The following is a 24,591-nucleotide window of genomic DNA, read 5'->3' as shown; positions in this document are numbered from 1 at the left end:
GGTCTCCATCTTGGCACCCTGACACACGCTATTGAAAAAGGGTCAGTGTTGGAAATGGTTATATAGCCAAGAAGTTGTCTTTAGGGAAGTGAAAAAGTAGCTATTGCCATCTAAAGCGTTGGCCCACGACAATTCCAGGTGAAATGTGGCACTGACATGCAATGCCTCTCCATACAGTATCAGGGTATTGTTGGTTCACAGGTAGTCAAAGGGAGAGGATTGCCTGATAGCCTATGCTTCCTGGGCTTTGGCTGATGCTGAATGCAAATACACCCAGATAGCGCAGTAAGGTTTGGTGCTGATCTTTGGTGTGAGAAAGTACCTTGATAGATATAAAGTTGCAATAGTAACAGACCACAAACCCCTGCTAGGATTACTTAAAGAAGACAAGGTTGTGCTGCTCATAGCTTCTGCCTCAATGCCATACAATTTGCCTATCAACATAACAGGACCAAAGCGGATGCCATCTCCCTTGCCCTGCACTCATCCCTGGAGCTTCTGGACAACAAAGACATCTATATCAGACTCCTGTTGGTTGACTATAGCTCCACCTTCAACACCATTACCCCCTCCAGATTGATCCCAAAACTCCAAGACCTTGGCCTTGGCTCCCCACTCTGTAACTGGATCTTCAGCTTTCCGACCCCCAGACTGCAATCGGTGAAGATAGCCAACTGCACCTCATCCACAATAACACTCAACACTGGAGCAAAGGATGCATCCTCAGCCTCCGACTGTACTCCTTGTACATCCACCACTGTGTTGCCAAATTCCAAACAAATGCCATCTACAAGTTTGTTGATGGCATCACTGTGGTAGGTTGGATGTCTAGTAATGACGAATCCGAATATAGAATGGAGATGGAGGGCTTGGGGACATGATGCAATAGAAAGAACCTCTCTCTCAATGTCAGCAAAACTAAAGAACTGATTATTGACTTCAGAAAGAAAGGAGGAAGGCACACAGCATCTACATCAACGCACCTAAGGTTGAGAGGGTTGATAGCATCAAGTTTCTAGGAGTGATAATAACTGACAACCTGTTCTGGATTTCCCACATAGATGCGACAGTCAAGATGGCACCACAATGCCTCTTCATCATCAGGCGGTTCAGGAAATTGGCATGTCCATGAAGATCCTCACCAACTTTTACAGATGCAGAATTGAAAGCATATTGTCTCAGTGCCTAACAGCCTGGCATGGAAACTGCTCTGCCCACAACCATAAGAAACTACTGAAGGTGTGTGCACGGCCCAGACAATCACAGATGACAAGCTTCCATCCATGGATTCCACTTACATGGCTCATTGGTACAGAAAGGCTGCCAACATCATAAAAGACCCATCGCACCCCAGTATTGCTGTCCTACAACCTCTTCCATCAGGTAGAAGATACAGAAACACCAGCAGGTTTCGGAACAGCTTCTTCCTGGCCATTATTAGAATGATGAATGGGGTCTCTACTTTCAAATAATGTTGACCTTGCTAAGGTTGATCTTGCATGCTGTGTGATGTAACTTGTTAGCCTCTAAGATTTTTTTCACCCTATGTACTCTGTACATCCTTGCTTACTATGATTTGCCTTCAGTGCTTGTAAACAAAGCTTTTCACTGTACTTTGGTACATGTAAATAAATCAAATCAAATCATATCAAATACAGCAATGTACCTTATTTTCAGTGTGTACAATTACAGGTTGGAACATGGACAATGGGATGTCATTTACTGGAAGGGATTTTGATCATTTCCGAAAGTCAAATGGCATTCGGCATTTTTGAACAGCTCCATACTATCCATCATCCAACGGTCTGGCAGAAAAGGTAGTCCAAATGTTGAAGGCAGGCTTGAAGAAACAGCCTCCAGCATCACTCGATACCCAGTAGGCCTAAAGGCAAATGCGGATGCCTTGAGCTGCTTCCCACTGGCAGATACATCACTGGTGGTGCCTCCCCTGGAACAGTCCATCCTGGCTTTAATGTTTCTAGACACACTTCCAGTTACCACTGACAGTATCCAGCTGTGGACACAAAAGATCCCGTCTTGGCAAAACTGAAATAGCTGGTGGTGATGGGGGATAAAAAAGGGCCAACAGCATTGAGGACTGAAGCCCTTCTGGACCTGGTGAAACCAGATGACCGTGGAGAATGGTAAATTACTATAAGTTGCAAGATTGATCAGCCCAAGTAAACGTTGCTGCCAGATGCTGGCTGACCTCCAGCAGGGTTATCCAGAAGTTTTCAAAATGTGGATTTTGGCAAGAAGTTACGTCTGGTGGCAGGACTGGATGCCAACATAGCTGTGTGGTGTGACAGTGCCCACAGTGCCAACAAGGACAAAACTTACTGCTAACAGTGTCCCCACATTCATGGGAATGACTGGTAAACCCTGGACTTGGTTACATGTTGACTATGCCAGCCCTTCCAAGGGCTCAATGTTCTTGGTACCCATGCAAGCCATTTCCATGGCTTCTACACCAAACTCCATCTGCTAAAGTAAACTGTCTCTCTTGCTTGGAGGTATATGGCTAGCGTTGCCATTCATGCTGCTGTTTCCCCCCAGGTACAGGAATCTCAACTTTAACCTGGTGTGGGGTCTTCTCCCCATCAGCTACTCTGCTGGAGCCATCCCCTCTAGTTGCGCGAGGGGTGTCTTACAATCTAAACAGGAACTGGAATAGTTTGGTATCGAGTGAAGCTGTAGGCTTTTATTTTAAGCCTATTTTCAACATTTGGTCTGCTCTTTCCGCCAGACATTCTGGACGCCCTTTCAAATTGTTTGTACCTACATGGAGTTTATTCAGCAAACTCAGCAATGTTGATTGAAAAGTTGTGAGTATTGTTTGTGATGCACAGACTCCCAGAAGTAAGGGTCATGGACAATGTTATGTTATTTACTAGCGAGGATTTTGAAGATTTTCAAAAGTCAAATGGCATTCGGCATGTTTGGACAGCTCCATATCATCCATTGTCTAATGGTCAAGGGCCAGGTAGATCTCATTGACTATGATATCCTTGTCTGGGATTGTTGCCTGGGCCGATCAGGGAGCCCTGCTGACAAATATAAACAAGAGATTATTTTAGGGTTTGGCTCTGAGCTGACTGGTCAAAGTCCATGTCCTGTACGCATGTAAATAAAGGGTGACTTGGTTAATGGGATCCTGGCCTCTGTGCAGTTATTTCACCCTTGCTGATGAGCTGACTTCTTGAACTACAGCAGTCCACGTGTTGTAGACGCAAACTGGGTAGGGTGTTCATTTCTACAACCGAGAAACTGAATGTTTTCAAATATAGAAAGTGCACAACTACTGGGTTTTGCCTCTTTTCACTGATACAAGGAATGAATCTTTAAAATGTTTCTCAATCTGTTCAATAAGTTTAGAAAAAATTACATTCACAAATAAATCATAATAACAATGATATTGCACATAAATTCATCCAGTACCTGAGAGGAGTAGTGTGTTGATAGAACAACTCTGCTAATTTAATCAATTGAACTGCTTCTTCCTGAGCAGGATCAATAAACATGACCTGTGGCCGAAAAAGGTAACAATAATATTAACTTTTAAAAGATACAAATGAGCAAAGCTTTGAGTTTATGTCATAACCAAAACAATACTAATATTAGCTTAGAGTTTGAAAATGACAGTCACAGAAACATCAAATAATTTCACCAAAACAGTATGTTTTATTAGATAGAGTATCAGAATGTATTAATGTTTGAGCTGTGCTGAGCTCCTACCAGCCCGTTAATGCCACAGCCTCAGTTGGGTGAATCAACTGGAGTCTGGCACAATCTCCTGATGGAAACACATGGATCTTTTCTACCTCTTGTTACCAATAGTTAACATGCCTAATATTAATGCAATCTGTATATGGTTTCTGTGTGTAAACTAAGCTTCCAATCAAAGAGAAGAGCCTTTTCTGATGCACGAGAAGATGGTAAGAACACAAGCCTGTTACACATAGAGCTTTATATTTTCAGTTAGTTTGTTGTTGATCCACACTCTATTTTATAACTTTGGCATAACTGTGGCTGTGGCAACCCTAGAGGTGATTCTGGCATCAAATGACAGGTCAATTGAAGGAACATGAAGCTGTTGATGAGCTCCAGAATGAAGTTGTCAATGTTTGTATTAATATTGTAATGGAATCCACTCATGTGAAATTTTCATGCCATTATTTCTCTCCTGTCAGCGGTGGTATGTCCTTACTGACCTCTTCTTACCTCTCTTCAGCATTTACAGCTCTGGATCCAAAGAGGTAGTTCAGCTTCTTACAGATGCTGACTTGATGAAAGACATGGCTATCCACTTTTCTAAATAATGAATCCTGTATGACCAAGATCCAAATATGTATATTCAGAAATCCTTGAAGAAGGGGTTGATTAAGCAGCTAAGAAAACCTGAAAGCTGAATTTATGAACAGGGATCTTGAATACAAAATACAAATCTTTACCAATCCCTGACCTCATACTCACAGTTCTGGTGAGCACACTTTCAGACATGGGTTAAAACTCAAAAGAGAGTTCACGAAATATAAACCAGGACACTATGAGGGATTAGGACGACTGAAGAAACTGGGATTCTTATCCTTAGGGTAGAGAATATTAAAGGAGTTACCAAAATAACAAGAGATTTTGACACGGCAACTAGGGAGAAATAGGTTTGCGACCAGAAGTTTTACAGAATTTAGGAGAAGAACTGAAAGGGTTATGATGATCTGGGATACACTACCTGAAAGGGTTGTGGAAAAAGCTTCTGCAGGAACTATAAAATGGTAATTGGGCATTTGCTTGCAGAGAACTTACTTGTAGGATGATGGAATAAAAGCTGGCATGTGGAACTAAATTGCAAAGTTCTTTTCAAGTGCTGACAAATCAAATGGTGTGCCGTGCAATTGGATTTTACCATTCCATGGCTAAAATCTCTCTGCTAGTAACAGTAACCTGGAGCAAAGTGTGTGTAAAGGAAATGGTGAATGGCAGTATGCTTTCAAAGCCAAAATGAAATAATGGATTATATAACCTCTCCCTTTTATACTTTCAAAGGTTGTGGGCATCATTCACCAGGCCAACTTTTCTTTTGTTTTTATTCTTTCTTGGGATGTGGGCGTCACGGCCAAACCAATATTTGTTGCCAAACCTTAACTGCCCTCGAAGGTTGTATTGAACTAACTCCTAGAACAGTAACAATCTACATGATATGACCACAGTATTGCAAGGTCATAACTGTAATGAAGGTTTGTCACATTTTATAAGAATTGACATGAGAAATCTTTCTACAAAGCACACTGCCCCTATCCAAGGATGTCTGAGAATTAATTTAAGATTTACTTGTTTTGAGAACCAAACAATAGCTAAAGTTCTGTTGAAGCTGGAAATAGACAGATTCTATATAAGGACATGTTTGGAATAAAAAAAACATAAAATCTGCAACCAGTATGTTACAGAGATGTAACAAAAATGTCAGTTAGACAGGAGATACATTCATTTAAAATGTTGAAGAGAAGAGTTCAAGTGGATGAAGGAGTTCTGAGATACATTGAATTAAATACTATTTCTTCAATATGGTTTGTTCTACAATTGAAAAGGACTCAATAATAGAAATGCTGTCCTGTCCCCCCCACTCCCCCCCCCCCACACACACACACACACAAATGCACCTCAAGATTTCTCTGCAATGATGTTTATTTTACAATCATGAAGGTTTCACTGCTTGATTTAAAAAGACACAGAATTCATATGGTTTCACTACCCACACTGTCAAGGTTGCTGAAACATTATCAGATAACAATTACAATAAAAGTATAAAATGACAAAACAAATTCATAGAGTTAACTTATTTCACAACACTTACCAAATTGAAAATGTTGCGCCTAATTTGCCGTATCACACCTGGGAAGGTTGGTCGCAATAACTCTTGATAACTTGATGGCCAAGAATGGTACTTCTGGTCCCTTTCTAGGTCATTCATCCACTGAAACAATAAAGAAGCAGGACTGCAAGGATACTCAACAGCTACTAATTTTGTGGTTTCAATGAAATTCTCATGTTGCACAGGTGATAATTCTAGAAAAATGATAGCAGCTACAACAGCAATCCCAAATTGCTTTGATGAATCTCTACGAAACATATCCCAGCCAAACACTGGTAGAAGTCTTGCTGGAAGTGACCTGTCTGGTCCATTGATCAGTGAAGGATGCAACATATGAAAGGGATCTTGTTTCAGAAGGTTGGTTAAAATGTTATCATCCACCAGAGCATAGGAAGCTGAGGGGTGACCTTATATAGGTTTACAAATTCATGAGGGACATAGATAGGGTGAGTAGCCAAGGTCTTTTTCCCAGGGTGTGGGAGTCCAAAACTCAAGGGTATACATATAAGGTGAGACAGGAAAGATTTAAAAGGGACCTAAGGGGCAACTTTTTTCATGCAGAGGATGGCGTGTGTTTGGAATTAGCTATCAGAGGAAGTGGTGGACACTGGTACAATTACAACATTTAAAAGGTAAGTGGATGGGTATATAAATGGGAAGGGTTTAGAGGGATATGGGCCGAATGCTGGCAAATTGGGCTATATTTATTTAAGGATATCTGGTCAGCATGGACGAGTTGGACCGAAGGTATTTTTTAAAGCTGTGCAGCTCTGTGACTCTATGATACTGCCATTACAGATTTTTCAAAACAGACACTGGCTATCAGCAATATTCAGCATTTGTTACATGCTGTTTGTAATTTTACATGAAATTAAAGCATCTCACAGAGTGCCACCAAATTCTTAGTTGAAAGGACATTTGGTGCTGGAACCCAAAACAATATAAATTGAATAAACCTTCCATAGATATTTTGGAAAGACACACAGAATGCTGAAGAAACTTAGCAGGTCTGGAAGAAACTGTGGAGGAAGAAACAGAGTTAATGTTTTGAATCCAAAATGATCACGGTACCTGAAATATTAACTGTGCTTTCACTCCACAAATGCTGACAGGCCGGCTGAGTTTCTTCAGCAACATATGCTTGTGTTCCAATGATGTACGGAAAGCTTGAAAAACATTCTGTGAGAGATTATGAACAGCTAAATGCCTAGCCAGCAATCCTCACATCTCTTGAATGAACATAAAAAAGTATAGTTAAGGATCGATCACAACATGGTAGAATTTCAAACTCAGTTTGAGGGAAACCAACTTGTCAACTCAAATATGTGCAATTACAGACCTATGAAGAAGTGTTTAAAGCATGCTATGAAAATAAACAAAGGGAAAGGTTGGTGGGTGAGCAGTCGCAGACATTTAAGGAATTATTTCAGCATGATCTGCAAAAATGTTTTCCAATCAAAAAGGACGAAATGATAAGAATGAACCACCAATAACAAAGAAAGTCAAGGAGCATATCCAATCAAAAACTGAGGCCTACAAAGTGGACAAAGCTAGTGGTAGGCCAAAGGATTGTGGTTTCTTTTTAAGGAACTGATTAAAAGTGAATAAAGAAGGAGAAAGTCAATCATGAAAGTAAACTGGCAGAAAATTGTAAACAAAAAATCTTCAGTGGGTTTATAAAAAGAAAGAGCAGCCAAAGTAAGTGTGGAATCCTTGAAGTATGCAACTGGGAAACTGATAATGGGGAACAGAGAACTGCAGCTAAGTTAACCTAATCTTTCTCGTCAGTCTTCCAGGACACTATAAAAATCCAAAAATAATAGGTAAGCAAGGTGCTAAAAGGAGGAAAGGTCATGTAACAGTCTATATTGAGGGTCAAAGTAATTGACAAACTATTAAGACTGGAGACAAACAAGTTGCTTGAGAGCCTGCATCCAAGGGTTTTACAGAAAGTAACTATGGAGATACTGGAAACATTAGACAAAATATTCTGAACTCAGTGAAATCATAGAGTGTTCTGGCAGGTTGGATAAATGTCTAATATGATGCCCTGTTCAAGAAGGGAGACAGAAAGCAAGAATCTATAGGCAAGCATCTGTCATTGGGAAAATGCTATAGTCTATTGTTAAAGAAGAAAAAGCAGAATATTTAGAAATAAAACATAATCAAACAGAGTCAACACGGTTTTGTAAAGGAGAAATCATGTTTGACAAATTTGCTAGAGATTTTGAGGATAACAATAAACAGATGATAAAAGAAGTTTCTACTGCAAATATTGGGGCTGGGAAGCTCTTTAAACAAATAAAACACACCACTTGTAACCTTTACTGCCACTCAAGATCTTCATTAGACTGAAAGCCCACAATGACTTTCAGTACAATGGTATAAAGGACGTCCCTGCTGCAGAGTTCACAGACAAATTCAAACCTAACCTCTGTGTCAAACAGTTCCAGGAAAAGGGCTCCCTGAATGGTTAAGCAAATTTATCCATTGAATGTTGAAGAATGGCAAAAATTAAAGAGCTGGTATGTGCCACATTGGTGGATTTCAGTGAACCACTACAAGTAGTTCAATCTCTTTGCATTATGGGCTGAAACAGGCTGATGTTTACTCATGATTGAATTCCAGTGGCATAATGCAATGAGGCTGACTTGAGTGGGCTACTCATACAAAGTGGTAAACAAAATACCCTGAAAAGGAATTTGTCAATAGATGTTTTGCACAGCAAGACATTTAGTAGCACAATATGATCTGATTGCGTTTGAGCATGTACAAGTGATATTGGGGTAGTTTGCATATTTAACATGGAGGCCTTGTTCTGTAGTCGGACAGGCCACTCAAAATGGCAGAATCGGATAATACACCAGGCATGCTGGGAAATCAAGCCAAGCAGTGGCCAAAGTATCTGTGCAAAGATAGTGAAATGAACAAGCTGCAGACCCAGCCATGCAGGCTGCAGCTGCAGACAGCACAATACGCGATTGACTAAGTCTATTTACTAGGACAATAGGAAACTTCGGAAATAACAATAGCTGCAGATGCTGGAGTCAGAGACAACACAGTGTGGAGTTGAAGGAACACAGCAGGTCAAGTAGCATCGGAAGAGTAGTAAAGTTGATGGTTGGGTCGAGACCCTTCTTTAGAAAAACACAGTTGTTTCTGGAAAAAAGGGACACCTCACACTCTTATCTGGGAAGCCTACCTGACTTGTGTGCTCCTGACACTTCCAGAAATGTAGGACCAAATACTACCGCATCATCTGCATGGTATTGTCTGATTGGGTCTGATCAATCAGGGTAATCGATTCCGGATTGATCCATTGTTGCAAATCAAAGATCCTTCCAAAGGGGTGTGGAAACTTACAAGGATAAGATTCACCGCAACAGCACCCTTGGGAACAGTAACTCGAGAGCAAGTAACATAAGAAGAGGTGCCCTGGGACCACTGGGAGAGGAAGACCAGACAACCATCACCATGTGATCAAGGACAAGGTCTAAAGTGATGATGTTGATCATTCCAAGATGAGTTAAAGTACAAGATACTGTCGTAGATTTACAATATCAATTGTTAGATTTATCTTATTAAATGTTAGTTCATACCATCACTGTTAGTATTGTATTAATGTCGTAGTATTGTGTTATAATTAATAAAAATCACTTCATATTACTATTAAGAGTCATCTCACCATGCTTTGTGGAATATATGGGCTACACACATTATGTGGCAAGCGTAACAAATTGGCACCCCAGATGGGACTCAATGAGAAGTGACTTTATTATTCTGAGATCGAATCCCACAGAACCTGATATTCCCTTAAATTTTGTCTGAGCCCAATTTAAAGAGGGCTAAGTCAGGAAATCAAGTAAATTGAAGGGAATAGAAAGGTCTACATTAGACTGTTCTTTAAGAATAAAGCCTACAGGTGTTTAACTACTAATCAAGAAAACGACGTATCATTTTGTGTGTGTGTGTGTGTGTGTGTTTGTGTGTGGGATCCTTATTGGGATAGGTAAAAAACACCAAACGTCAGAGAGACCCAGTGGGATCACAGTGGAACAACTGGAACACAGCGAAAGCTGTGCCCTCAGTCTGATCCACCTCCTATATCCCTTAGTTTAATCAGAAATGGCAGAAAAAGGCGCCAGAGTAAAAGATTATCCTGTATGGGACAATAGACAATAGGTGCTGGAGTGGGCCATTTGGCCCTTCAAGCCAGCACCACCATTCATTATGATCATGGCTGATCATCTACAATCAGTATCCTGTTCCTGCCTTATCCCCATAACACTTGATTCCACTATCTTTAAGAGATCTATCTACCTCCTTCTTGAAAGTATCCAGATAGTTGGCCTCCACTGCCTTCTGGGGCAGAGCATTCCATATATTGACCACTCTCTGGATGAAGAAGATTTTCCTCAACTGTTCTAAATGGCCTACCCATTATTTTTAAACTATGTCCTCTGGTTCTGGACTCATCCATCAGCGGAAACATGCTTCCTGCTCCAGAGTGTCCAATCCCTTAATAATCTTATACGCCTCAATCAGATCCCCTCTCATCCTTCTAAACTCAAGCGTATACAAGCCCAGTCGCTCCAATCTTTCAACATATGATAGTCCCATCATTCCGGGAATTGACCTCGTGAACCTACGCTGCACTCCCTCAATAGCACGAATGTCCTTCCTCAAATTTGGAGACCAAAACTGCACACAATACTCCAGGTGTGGTCTCACCAGGGCCCTGTAGAGCTGCAGAAGGACCTCTTTGCTCCAATACTCAATTCCTCTTGTTATGAAGGCCAGCATGCTATTAGCTTTCTTCACTGCCTGCTGTACCTGCATGCTTGCTTTCATTGACTGATGTACAAGAACACCCAGATCTCGTTGAACTTGCCCTTTACCTAAATTGACTCCACTGAGATAGTAATCTGCCTTCCTGTTCTTGCCACCAAAGTGTATAACCGCACATTTATCCACATTAAACTGTATCTGCCATGCATCCATCCACTCACCTAGCCTGTCCAAGTCACCCTGTATTCTCATAACATCCTCCTCACATTTCACACTGCCACCCAAGTTTGTGTCATCGGCAAATTTGCTAATATTAGTTTTAATGCCTTCGTCTATATCATTAATATACATCGTAAACAGCTGCGGTCCCAGCACCGAACCTTGTGGTACCCCACTGGTCACTGTCTGCCATTCTGAAAGGGACCCATTTATCACTACTCTTTGCTTCCTGTCAGCCAGCCAATTTTGAATCCAACTCAGTATTTTGTCCCCAATACCATGTGCCCTAATTTTGTTCACCAGTCTCCTATGCAGGACTATATCAAAGGCTTTCTGAAAGTCCAGATACACGACATCCATTGGCTCTCCCTTATCCATTTTCATAGATACATCCTCAAAAAATTCCAGAAGATTAGTCAAGCATGACTTCCCCTTCGTAAATCCATGCTGACTCTGACCTATTCTGTTATTGCTATCCAAATGAGTCCTAATTTCATCTTTTATAATTGACTCCAGCATCTTTCCTACCACTGACGTCAGGCTAACCAGTCTATAATTTCCTGTTTTCTCTCTCCCTCCTTTCTGGACAAGTGGGACAACATTTGCCACCCTCCAATCCGCAGGAACTGATCCTGAATCTACAGAACCTTGGAAAATAATTACCAATGCGTCCACAATTTCTACAGCCACCTCCTTAAGTATCCTGGGACGCAGACCATCAGGTCCCGGGGACTTACTGGCCTTCAGACCTAACAGTCTATCCAGCACCACTTCCTGCCTAATATAAATACCCTTCAGTTCGTCCATTACCCTAGGTCCTTCAGCCACTATTGCATCTGGGAGATTGCTTGTGTCTTCCCTAGTGAAGACAGATCCAAAGTACCTATTTAACTCTTCTGCCATTTCCTTGTTCCCCATAATAAATTCACCCGTTTCTGAGTTCAAGGGCCCAATTTTAGTCTTACCATTTTTTTTCTTTTCATTTACCTAAAAAAGCTTTTACTATCCTACTTTATATTTTTAGCCAGTTTGCCTTCATAGCTCATTTTTTCTCTCTGTATTGCCTTTTTAGTTTTCCGCTGTTGCTCTTTAAAAGCTTCCCAGTCCTCCGGCTTCCCACTCATCTTTGCTATGTTATACTTCTCTTTTATCTTTATACAGTCCTTAACTTCCCTCATCAGCCACAGCTGCCCCTGCCTCCCCTTAGGATCTTTCTTCCTCTTTGGTATGAATTGATTCTGCACCTTCTGCACTATATCAAGAAATACCTGCCATTGTTGTTCCACTGCCATCCCTGATAGGGTATTGTACCAGTGAACTTTGGCCAGCTCCTCCCTCATAGCTCCATGGTTCCCTTTATTCAACTGCAATACTGCACTTCCAATTCTCCCTTCTCCCACTCAAACTGCAGATTAAAACTTATCATATTATGGTCACTACCTCCTAATGGCTCCTTTACTTTGAGGTCCCTGATCAAACCCGGTTTGTCATATTATGGTCACTACCTCCTAATGGCTCCTTTACTTTGAGGTCCCTGATCAAACCCGGTTCATTGCACAACACCAGATCCAGAATTGCCTCCTCCCTGGTAGGCTCCAGTACAAGCTGTTCTAAGAATCTCCCTTTCTTGGGGTCCAGTACCATCCTGATTCTCCCAGTCTACTCGCATGTTGAAATCTCCCATAACAACTGTAGTGATACCTTTGTAACAGGCCAATTTCAACTCTTGATTCAACTTGCACCGTACCTCCTGACTACTGTTTGGGGGCCTGTAGATAACTCCCATTAGGGTCTTTCTACCCTTAGAATTTCTCAGCTCTATCCATACTGACTCTACATCTCCTGACTCTATGTCCCCCCTCGCAAGGGACTGAATATCATTCCTCACCAACAGGGCCACCCCAGCCCCTCTGCCCACCAGTCTGTGCTTTCAATAGCACGTATAGCCTTGAATATTCATTTCCCAGGCCCTGTCCACTTGAAGCCACGTCTCAGTTATCCCCACAACATCATACTTGCCAACTTCCAACTGAGCCTCAAGCTCATCCACTTATTTCTTATGCTTCATGCATTCATATATAATATTTTTAATTTGTCTCTCCCTTCACCCTTCCTATCAATCTCTATTTCACTTGGCCATACTGTACGATCCCTTCTTAAGTTTTCTGCTCTGTTGATTCTGTTGTCCTTCTTCTCTTATTCTCACTTTCCCTTTAACTTGATTCTTAAATTTCCAGTTTGGCCCCTCCCCCCCCATTACTTAGTTTAAACACACCTGTGTTGCAGTGGCAAACCTGCCTGACAGAAAGCTGGTCCCCCACCTATTAAGATTGTACAATTTATCCTTACCCCAAAACATACCCCAGTGATCCAAGAATTTAAATCCTTGCTTCCAGCACCAGTCCCTCAGAAAAGAAGCTGAGACAATACATTGGTAAGATAAAATGGCCCATATGGGCAGAACTTTGTTGTAATGATGAAATAGGACCAGGATCCCTCAGACGAAAACATTGGGAGAAGTTGAGGAAAATTCAAGGGAGGCTGGCGTTCAAACTTGAAAAACTCATAGCAATAATACGCTGCCTGGGACAATTGGTAAGAACTGAGCGGGAATTGAAAAAGTTTCTTAAAGAATTAGAGGACGTGAAGAAAGAAGTAGCAGTCACGATGGAAAAGCACAGAGCAGGACCAATGAAATCAAGCCAACCAATTCCACATGGGGAAAATCCAAACTCAATGTGAGAAAGCGTACCAAGACGTCCAGCGCGCAGTATCAGCTAACGAGGCTGCTGAGAGCGAAGTAAGTCAGTTAAAAAGTAAATGTGCAAATCTATAAGTAGCAGTAAGGGTAATGTACTAATTGAATGAGAAAAGAAGCAGGCAGGTGCAGTCCACACTAAGTGCCTGTAGGAGATTGAGAAATTAAAATTCCAACTCTCCATCCGCAACAGAATAATATGTGCATATGGGGATGTTGCAAGGGAAGAAGAACAGGAAGTAGACTGGGATGAGCTCAGGGAAGACGCGCAACAGTACGCCATGTGCATGGATGATTGGGTCTACCACCACCCTTCCCAGAGAAATCAGCCCCTTCAGCACCCCTGCAGACATCCCATGCTGTAATGAACATGACTACCACTGAAAGTTAGGTCAGGGATGCTGCCGACACCCCAGCAGTAATGTATACTACCCCATTTACAGTAGCACAATTAGCAGAAATCGCCAAAAAGAATACAGATTTTGAGCCATCGGCAGACCCATACGCATTCTTCGATAGGGTCAAACAACAAAAGGTTTTGCATGGGCTAGATGAGAGAGAGAAGTTAAAACTCGTTGTAATGTCTTTCAGCCAGTCAAAGCAGCCTGCAGCTCAGCCCCTCGAAATGCAGGTGAAGGCACCCTACCCAATATGAAAGAGGCAATCCTAACAGCAATTGGGTAGAATAGAGGAGGCCCCATAGACGGACTTAACAAGTGTAGGCAAAAGAAGGGAGAACACCTGATTGCCTTTGCTTGTCATTTGTGGGTACATTTTACAGGAGTCTATGGAGATTTAGACAGAAGTCAGTCATCCAAGGCTGACTCAGCTAAGTGGGTTAGGACTTTAGTTTCACACACCACCAAAGAGAATAGGAGGGCATGTGAGAACTTCAATCCCACAGAGCCAACTCACAATGAGGCACGGGTTCTGAAGAAAATGTCCCAAGCGTGGGAAAAAGAAGTCCACAAACTAAACAGAAATAAAACAGAGAGAGGGAAAATGCTTACTTTCTCAGGCCTAAACAGGGTCCAGCGTGGAATGAAGGAAGAGAAAGTAGTCCTTCATTATCAAAGAAACCCAGCTCCACCTCACACAGCCACAGGGAGAGATAGAAGGGTACAGCAAAGGAACACATGTAGCCAGCTTGGTGCTACCACTGCAGCTGTCCAGGACACTACGCGCAAGAATGTAGAGCCCCCCACGCACAACTGCACTTGCAAACACAGGGACCACTGACAGTGATGGGAACAAACAGCAACAGAAAGAGGCACCAATTCCGGCCAGAGAGTCCAATCTGGCAGGCTCCAGTCCTTGCCAGGGACACTAGCCAATCCCCTGCCTCAAATTACAAGGTATCCACATGACAATGTCAGGCCCATGCCTCCCCAATATGGGTCTGTGACACAATGCGGGATAGCGTAGGTAGGCCACTAGTCAATGGCGAGGTAGGAGGCTGCCCTGTATAATTTATTTAGGACGCTTAAGGTTCCTGCACAACCCTAAACACCTTAAAATCTAATGATCTATGCTGGCAGACCACAAGGGACTATTGTTTTGGGTGGGTTTACTGGCAATGCACAGAAGGGGTACATGTAAGGGTGGCATGGTGGCACAGTGGCTAGTATTGCTGCCTCACAGCACCAGAGACCCAGGTTCGATTCCAGCCTTGGGTGTCTGTCTGTGTGGAGTTTGCACACTCTCCCCGTGTCTGTGTGAATTTCCTCTGGGTGCTCTGGTTTCCTCCCACAATCCAAAGATGTGCAAGTTAGGTGAATTGGCCATGCTACATTGCCCGTAGTGTTCAGGATGTGTAGCTTAGGTGGGTTATAGGGGGAACGGGTCTAGGTGGGGTGCACTGAGGTTCAGTGTGGACTTGTTGGGCCAAAGGGCCGGTTTCCACGCTGTAGGAATTCTAATTACTGAACTTAAAAGAATTTAAACTAGGCAACAATTACATGCCACCACCCTGCTATCTTAGTTAACTTTCTCCTAGATGCAGAACACATCCTCGGAGTCAATTTCATGATTAGGTGTAACTTTGCCGTTGATCCAGTAAATTCCAATATATAGAAGCTACTCCTGATTAACAAGCGCCACCCAACATTTCAACAGGAAATTATGTTAATCGGATCAGTACAATAGGAGGGTTTTGGTTCAATCCCCTCACAATGACCCAGGATCCGTGATTATGAAACATGAAACGGTATTCGCCCAGCATAAACATGGCTGTGGGCATATGCCAGGAGAGGTGATAATCGAGGAGCCAGACCCAAAACCACAAAGACAATACAGTTTCCCTAGACATGCAGAGGGTGAGTTAGCCAAGGTGATTGTCAGTCTTTTATAACAAGGCAACAGTGCAACCTGGAGCCTCCACTAATAATGCTCCAATTTGGCCTGTCAAGAAGCCAGATCGTTCATGGTGTTTAACTGTTGACTACTGGGAATTCAATAAAGTCACCCCACTCACTGCACCAAAAGTAGCCACCAGCCCAACCACAATAATGAAGCAAGCCCCGCATGTAAAATACTTCATATTACTTAATATTAGTACCCATCAGCACTAATAGTGTCACCACTAGGGGGAATGACAGCACACAAAATGGGAGCCTGGAGAACACAATATTATCAGGCTCACAGAGACAGGACTCAGAACAAACTGATGAGTCTTTGTTGGCTAGAGGCTGAAACAATCCCTAGTGGCTATCCCAGATGAACAGCAACAATTTCTGATGGTTGGGACTCGTATACAATTCACACTTCTCCACAGGTCCTGTGAGACCAACTCACATTCTTATAAATTCTAATGGGATTAACCATAATTGCTTGTTTACACCCAAATTAAATATGGGTGTTCATTCAAAAAAATGTGGGGAGAGTTAGAGTTAGCGCATTACACATGTTATAAACCATTCAGATGTTAAATAAGGATAACAAGAGAAATGACCTTCATCTTACCCCAGGACAACCATGATCACACAAAACATAATCAGGGTCTACTTCATTGGAATCATCATCATCACTAGAAGCAACACACAAGCCTAACTGTCAAATTTGCCTGGTGGAAAAGAGAACAGTCACAAAGACTGAGCATACAGACCTCACTCAATTCATGGTCTCTACAAGCCTATTAAAAACCCTGTTGCAACACTATTTTTATGTGTTCTTACACTGAAATTACCTAAGTCTACAAGCTAGCTGTTACTATGCAGCTGATTACATCAAGTCTGTAAATTAAATACATCAAATTTATAATTCAATTAGCCAGGCATTTTAATTGCATCAAATTGCTATACATTACACATCTACTATCATTTTAAAGTATCCTATTCTATGGTTTTGTGAGATATTGTATTATGGGTTTGTTTACCTTTTGTATCATAGAAGTCCCTTTTACTGACCCCTTCACAAGCGCTCCATATTAATTATGACTACTGAGTTCATTTTCATTTATAATCTTTACTAACTGCCTATTCGCACATGTTCTATATTTACTACTGATACCACATTCTGATTCATTCATAACTTTACCAGCCATACACCAGCACACTATGTTTACTATTACTGCATTCCAGTCATAGAACTACAGTCTTGACATGTCACTACCATCAAATAGCGCGTCCGTGAAATTGAACGAATGAATGAGTGAACCGGCAAAAATAGTGAAATCCACAGACCCAGATGTGTACTCAGTTTTAACAGTGAGCGAAATCCCAAGACCCAGCTGTGGCACTCAGTTTGTTTAAAAAAGTATGTAATTCCCAGCTTAGTTAAATCATACAGATCTAGTATTGCTCTTTCTCTAGTATTCTCTAACATTAAGACAAGAGGGCTAACATTTCTTAATCCTATGGACTACTTGTTCTTGGGTACAAACCTTGTTTAATCATTTTTAATATATATGTATTTGACCCTTATTTTGTAACGTTTGTTTGATCATTACTTTGAATTCCTGATGTCTTATTTATTCCTAGTTTACTACACTTGATCTCAGTTAGATGTCATTTCCTAATTTTAAGTGTCTGAGTGCATGTTGTGCTCAAGCTCGAATGATCATGTAGTCACCACACAGAAGTTCGTCTATGATCATGTGATCCATCATGTTTGACGTTCAGATTTAAGAGGAGGGAGTTTAGTCGCTCAAAATGGCAGAATCAGATAGTACACCAGGCATGCTGGAATTTAAGCTAAGCATTGGCCAAAATATCTGTGCAAAGATACTGAAATTAACAAGCTATGGACAGAGACAGGCAGGCTACAGCTACAGGCAGCACAACACAAATTGACTAAGCCTATTTACTAGGACAGTAGGAAATATTGAGCTGTTTCTGGAACAAAAGGATACTTCACACTCTTATCTGGGAAGCTGACCTGGCATACGTGCCCCTGATCTTTCAGATTTAGAGGACTAAAGATGATCTTACCATCCACATAGCACTGCCTAATTGGGTCAGAACTGAGGACGGGTCACCAGACCTGAAACGTTGACTGTGATCTTTTCTCCACAGATGCTGCCAAGCCTGCTGAGCTTTTCCAGAAAACTTCTGCTTTCATTCCTGATTTACAGTATCCGCAGTTCTTTTGGTTTTGAATCAATTAACACTTTGCTTCAAAGTAAGAAATATGCTCCACGTTAAACATATTAGAATACATGGGGCGAAGGGTGTAGTTTTGTTTTTTGATTTCTCTAACGTGTACAATTTTGCTCAGAAAAATGTTCAACCAACTTCAACTACAATCAGGAAATGCAACTGTTCTTCCGTGTAAGAACAATTGATGTTAAATCTCACACACTTATATAATTATTTCATATTCAACATGTGGATTCACCTACGAGAGTAGGAGAGAAACTTGACATACTCTTGGGAAATAAAGGCAAGGCAAGTGATGGAGATGTCAGTGGGAGAGCACTTCGGAGCCAGTGATCGTAATTCTATTAATTTCAAAATAGTTATGGAAAAGGATAGACTCTAAAAGTTCAAGTTGTAAATTGGAGTAGAGCCAATTTTGACAGCATTAGGCAGAGACTTTCAAAAGTTGATTGAGAGAGGCTATTCGCAGGTAAAGGGGTGTTTGGAAAGAGGGTGTCCTTCAAAAGTGAGATGACGAAAGTTCAGAGACAGCATATTCCTGTCAAGTATGAAGGGCAAGGCTAGTAGGTACAGGGAATTTTGTATGAGTAGAGAGATTGAGGCTCTCGTCAAGAAAAAGAAGGATGCATATGTCAGTACAGATAGCTGGGATTGAGCAAATCCTTAGAGGAGAACAAGGGCAGCAGGAGTATACTTAAGAGGGAAATCAGAACGGCAATAAACAAACATGAGTTGACTTCTGCAAACAGGGTTAAGGAGAATCCAAAGAGACTCTATAAATACATTAAGGACAAAAGAGTGATGAAGGAGAGAATAAAAGGTGAACAAGGCCAATAATGTGAAGAATACAGATATGGCCGATCATCTCAGGGTGTGTATAGGTACATGGGACTAAGATATTACTCCTATTACAGGAACATGGCTAAAGGAAGGACAGGACTGGCAGCTTAATATGCCAGGATACAGGTGCATTAGGCGGCATACTTGATTAAGGGGAGTATCATAGCAGTAGCGAGAGATGAAGTAACTGAGGGATCATCCAGTGAGGCATCGCGGGTGGTGCTAAGAAATAAGAAGGGGATGGTGACGTTATTGGAGTTGTATAATAGACCCCAAACAGTCAGGGGGAATTAGAGGAGCAAATATGCAGGGAGAATGGGGAGGCTTTCAGGAGCAATATAGTTATCATATTAGAGGATGTTAGTTTTCCTAACACAGACTAGGACTAAGGGCTTAGATGGGGTGGAATTTGTGAAGTGTGTTCAGGAAAGTTTCCTCAAGAGGGTCCTACTCGGGAAGGAGAAAAACTCAACCTACTCCTTGGAAATAAGGCAGGACAGGTGACTGAAGTGTCAATGGGGGAGCACTGTGGGACCAGTGACCATTGTTCTACTGATTTTAAAATACTTATGGAGAGGGAAAAAGCTGGTCCACAGGTTCAGGTTCTAAATTGGGGCAAGGCAAATTTTGAACATATTAGACAGGAACTTGCAGGGGTTGATTGGTGTAGTTTGTTTGCAGGCAAAGGGACCTCCGGCAAGCGGGAGGCCTTTAAAAGTGTGATATTTAGAAATCAAGATCTATATGTTCTTGTAAGGGTGAACGGCAAGGGTAGCAGGAGTGGGGAAGCCTGGGTGACAAGAGATGTTGAAGCTTTGCCAAAGAAAATAAGGGCTCAGGGACGGGCAGCTGGGATCAAGGGAATTTCTGGAGGTATATAGGTGGTACAGGAGAATCAGGGAAGCAAAAAGGCGGCACAAGATAGCTTTGGCTGAGAAGACTAGGGTGAATGAAAAGAGATTCTTTAAGTATATTAAAGGAAAAAGAATAACTACAGAGAAAATAAAACTCCTCAAGGCCCAGAGTGGACATGAATGTGAGGAACTGCAGGAAATGGGTGAGGTCCTCAATAAATACTTCCCCTCTATGCTTACTGTGGGGAAAGACATGAAGACTTTGCAAGTTGGGCAGGTTAGTGGCAATATCTTGGGGACAGTGCATATCACAGTAGAGGTAGCGTTGGATATATCAGAATGTATGAAGGTGGATAAATCTCCTGGTCCTGACCAGATAGATCCAAGAACCCTGTAAGAGGCTAGAAAAGACATTATGGAGGCCCTGGCTTATATATTTGCACCAATGTTAGTCACGGGTGAGGTCTTGGATGGTAGCAAATGTTGTACTCTTATTCAAGAAGGGCTGCAAAGAAAGTCTAACATCTGTGTTAGGATAGTTACTTGAGAAGATTCTAAGTGATAAGATATATGTGCACTTGGAAAGACACAGTTTGATTAGGAGCAGTCAGCATGGCTTTGTGCGTGTGAGATCATGCCTCACAAAGTTGTTAGAATTCTTTGATGAAGCAGCCAGGAGGTTGATGAGGGCAGCGCAGTAAAAGTAGTCTACAGGGATTTCAGTATAATAAAATGTGAGGCTGGATGAACACAGCAGGCCCAGCAGCATCTCAGGAGCACAAAAGCTGACGTTTCGGGCCTAGACCTTTCATCAGAGTGGGGGATGGGGTGTGGGTTTTGGAATAAATAGGGAGAGAGGGGGAGGCGGACTGAAGATGGAGAGAAAAGAAGATAGGTGGAGGGGAGAGTATGATGGGGGGGATAGGTCAGTCCAGGGAAGACAGACAGGTCAAGGAGGTGGGATGAGGTTAGTAGGTAGGAGATGGAGGTGCGGCTTGGGGTGGGAGGAGGGGATGGGTGAGAGGAAGAACAGGCTAGGGAGGCAGAGACAGGCTGGACTGGTTTTGGGATGCAGTGGGGGAAGGGGAGATTTTAAAGCTGGTGAAGTCCACATTGATGCCATTGGGCTGTAGGGTTTCCAAGCGAAATAGGAGTTGCTGTTCCTGCAACCTTCGGGTGGCATCATTGTGGCACTGCAGGAGGCCCATGATGGACACATCATCTAAAGAATGGGAGGGGGAGTGGAAATGGTTCGCGATTGGGAGGCGCAGTTGTTTATTGCGAACCGAGCGGAGGTGTTCTGCAAAGCGGTCCCCAAGCCTCCGCTTGGTTTTCCCAATGTAGAGGAAGCCACACCAGGTACAATGGATACAGTATACCACATTGGCAGATGTGCAGGTGAACCTCTGCTTAATATGGAAAGTCATCTTGGGGCCTGGGATATGCTTTTGATAACGTTCCACATGGTAGGCTGCTCTAGAAGGTTAGATTGCATGGAATCGAGGGAGAGCCGGCAAATTGGATACACATTGGCTTGATGGTAGGAAGCAGAGAGTAGTAGTGGAAGGATGTTTGTCGGATTGGAGGCCTGAGACTAGTGGTGTGCCTCGGGGTCAGTGCTGGGCCCATTGCTGTTTGTTATCTATATCAATGATTTGAATGAGAAAGTACAAGGTAGGATTAGTAAGTTTGTGGATGACACTAAAATAGACAGCATCGTGAGGAAAGTTATCAGAAATTGCGTAAGAGACTGAGGGGGATTTTATCAAAGTGTATAAGATCATGAGAAGCTTTGATAGTGTGAATGCACTTACTCTTTTTCCTAGGGATGGGGAATGGCGGATTAGAGGGCATCAGTTTAAGATAAGAGGAGAAAGAATAAATGCTTGTTTAAACAGAAACACATTCTTAATAAATGGCACGGCGGCTTAGTGGTTAGCACTGCTGCTTCACAGTACCAGGGACCAGGGTTCAATTCCATCCTTGGGCAACTGTCTCTGTGGAGTTTGCACGTTCTTCCTATGACTGTTTGGATTTTGTCTAGGCACTCTGGTTTCCTCCCACAGTCCTCAGACATGCAGGCTAGGCGAATTGGCCATGCTAAAATTGCCCATAGTGTTTAGGGGTGTACGTAGATTAGGGGGATGGGTCTGGGGGGTATGCTCTGAAGGTCAGTGTGGGCTTGTTGGGGGCCTTCATCTATAGATTATTTAATAATTAAGTTGTACCTTAACTCCATCTCTTCAACCTGGTTCTGTTGTCCCCAAATTGTTGTCATGTAATTAAAATCTACCAATCACAATTCAACAATGATACATTCCAAAAGACCATAAGAAATAGGAACAGGGGTACATTGTTCGGCCCGTCAAGCCTTCTCCACATTCAACAGGATCATAGCTGATCTGACGTTCCTCATATCCACTTTCCTAATCTTTCACGATAACCCTTGATTGCCCTACTGATTGAGAATCTTTCTTAGCCTTAAATATATGCAAAGACTACACCCCTATAGCTCTCTATAAGAAGGAGTCGCAATCCTCTGAAGAAGGTATTACTCCTCATCACAGGCACCATTCTATTCTAAAACTATGCCCTCTGGTCCTACACTATCCTATGAAAGGAAACATGCTCTCAGTACTCACTCTGTAAAGCCACTTAAGAATCCTATATATCTCATTGAGATCACCTCCCAAAGAGTAGACTTTCAACTTCTTTAGCCTTTGACCATGAGATAGAGTAGCAGAACTAGGTCATTTGGCCCATTGAGTCTGCTCCACCATTCAATCATGGCTGATATGTTTTGGAGCCCTATTTTCTTGCCTTCTTCCTGAAACACTGAACTCAATCAAACAAAAACCTGTTTATCTGTTTTCTGGTTGAGCAGCAGCGCGAGCAGGAGCTTGGACCAGGAGCCTGTCGGGAAGCCGGTCATTGTTTTTGAATCTATAAAAAGCTTACCTCGAGTGTCGGTGCCTTCCATTTCTGGTTGAGCAGCAGCGCGAGCGGGACCTTGGACCAGGAGCCTGTTGGGAAGCTGGTGAGTCACTATTTTTGAATCTATAAAAAGCTTACCTCGAGTGTCGGTGCCTTCCATTTCCGGTTGAGCAGCAGCGCGAGCGGGAGCTTGGACCAGGAGCCTGTCAGGAAGCCAGTGAGTCACTGTTTTTGAATCTATAAAAAGCTTACCTCGTGCATAGGCGGAGGTACACTGAGCAAGAGCGGACATGGGACTGCTGAGTAAGTGAGGTAATATATTTGTGTGGTTGCGTTACCCGAAACACTACTCCAGTAGTGTCTCCCACCCATCCTCCTCCTCTAACCAAAAAAAAAAGTTCTGTGCACCTGATTGGTAAGGTAACAAGTTTATTTTTTATTCTTTATTTGTTAACGTCTCTTTGGGAATTTAGAATAATGGGAATGGAGGTCAGGGCAGTTGAATGTTCCTCCTGCAGAATGTGGGAGGTAAGGGTCACCACTAGTGTCCCTGCTGACTACATCTGCGGGAAGTGCACCCAACTCCAGCTCCTCGAAAACCGCGTTAGGGAACTGGAGCTGGAGCCGGATGAACTTCGGATCATTCGGGAGGCAGGGGGGTTATTGAGAGGAGTTACAGGGAGGTAGTCACTCCTCAGGTACAAGAAAAAGGTAGATGGGTTACGGTCAGGGGACGGAAAGGGAACCGGCAGGCAGTGCAGGGATCCCCTGTGGCCATTCCCCTCAAGAATAAGTATACTGTTTTGGATACTGTTAGGGGGGATGACTTACCAGGGGAAAGCAGTGGGGCACAGGTCTCTGGCACAGAGTCTGTCGCTGCTGCTCAGAAGGGAAGGGGCAAGAGGAGCAGAGCAGTAGTCACTGGGGACTCCATAGTTAGGGGGGGCAGATAGGAGGTTCTGTGGGGACGAGAGACACTCACGGTTGGTGTGTTGCCTCCCAGGCGCCAGGGTGCGTGATGTCTCTGATCGTGTTTTTGGGATCCTTAAGGGGGAAGGGGAGCAGCCCCAAGTCATGGTCCACATTGGCACCAACGACATAGGTAGGAAGAGAGACGGGGATATAAGGCAGAAATTCAGGGAGCTAGGATGGAAGCTGAGAGCTAGGACGAACAGAGTTGTTGTCTCTGGTTTGTTGCCCGTGCCACGTGCTAGTGAGGCGAGGAATAGGGAGAGAGAGGAGTTGAAGACGTGGCTACAGGGATGGTGCAGGAGGGAGGGTTTTGGATTCTTGGATAATTGGGGCTGTTTCTGGGGTAGGTGGGACCTCTACATGCAGGATTGTCTTCACCTGAACCAGAGGGGTACCGATATCCTGGGGGGGGGAAATTTGCTAAGGCTATTCGGGTGGGTTTAAACTAATTCAGAGGGGGGATGGGAACCAAAATCGTAGTTTGAGTATAGAAACGTTTGAGAGTAGGGAGGTCCGAAATAAAGTTCAGGGATGCAAGATGGCACCGGCAAGCAAGAAGTTGGTTTGAAATGCATCTACTTCAACGCCAGGAGCATCAGAAATAAGGTGGGTGAACTTGCAGCAAGGGTTGGTACCTGGGACTTCGATGTTGTGGCCATTTCGGAGACATGGATAGAGCAGGGACAGGAATGGTTGTTGCAGGTTCCGGGATTTAGATGTTTCAGGAAGAACAGAGAAGATGGTAAAAGGGGGGGAGGTGTG

The 24,591-nt window shown here is 42.9% G+C and overlaps 1 protein-coding gene across 1 annotated transcript in view; it reads right to left on the bottom strand.

Annotated features, from left to right (window-relative positions):
* The window catches only part of LOC125453242 (UDP-glucose:glycoprotein glucosyltransferase 2), a 177,527-nt gene that overhangs the window by 25,355 nt on the left and 127,581 nt on the right, over positions 1–24,591 (bottom strand). Inside the window, exons 14-16 of the mRNA XM_059646959.1 lie at positions 6,941–7,048; positions 5,852–5,971; positions 3,439–3,524 (exon numbers count right to left, since the gene is read on the bottom strand). Coding sequence (XP_059502942.1) covers positions 3,439–3,524; positions 5,852–5,971; positions 6,941–7,048 — 314 coding nt within the window. The remainder of the gene's footprint in view (positions 1–3,438; positions 3,525–5,851; positions 5,972–6,940; positions 7,049–24,591) is intronic.

This window comes from Stegostoma tigrinum, chromosome 6 (genome assembly GCF_030684315.1).
Source record: "Stegostoma tigrinum isolate sSteTig4 chromosome 6, sSteTig4.hap1, whole genome shotgun sequence".
Lineage (NCBI taxonomy): Eukaryota > Metazoa > Chordata > Chondrichthyes > Orectolobiformes > Stegostomatidae > Stegostoma > Stegostoma tigrinum.
The sequence above is the reverse complement of the archived record's forward strand: the minus strand, read 5'-3'. Positions and strand labels throughout refer to the sequence as shown.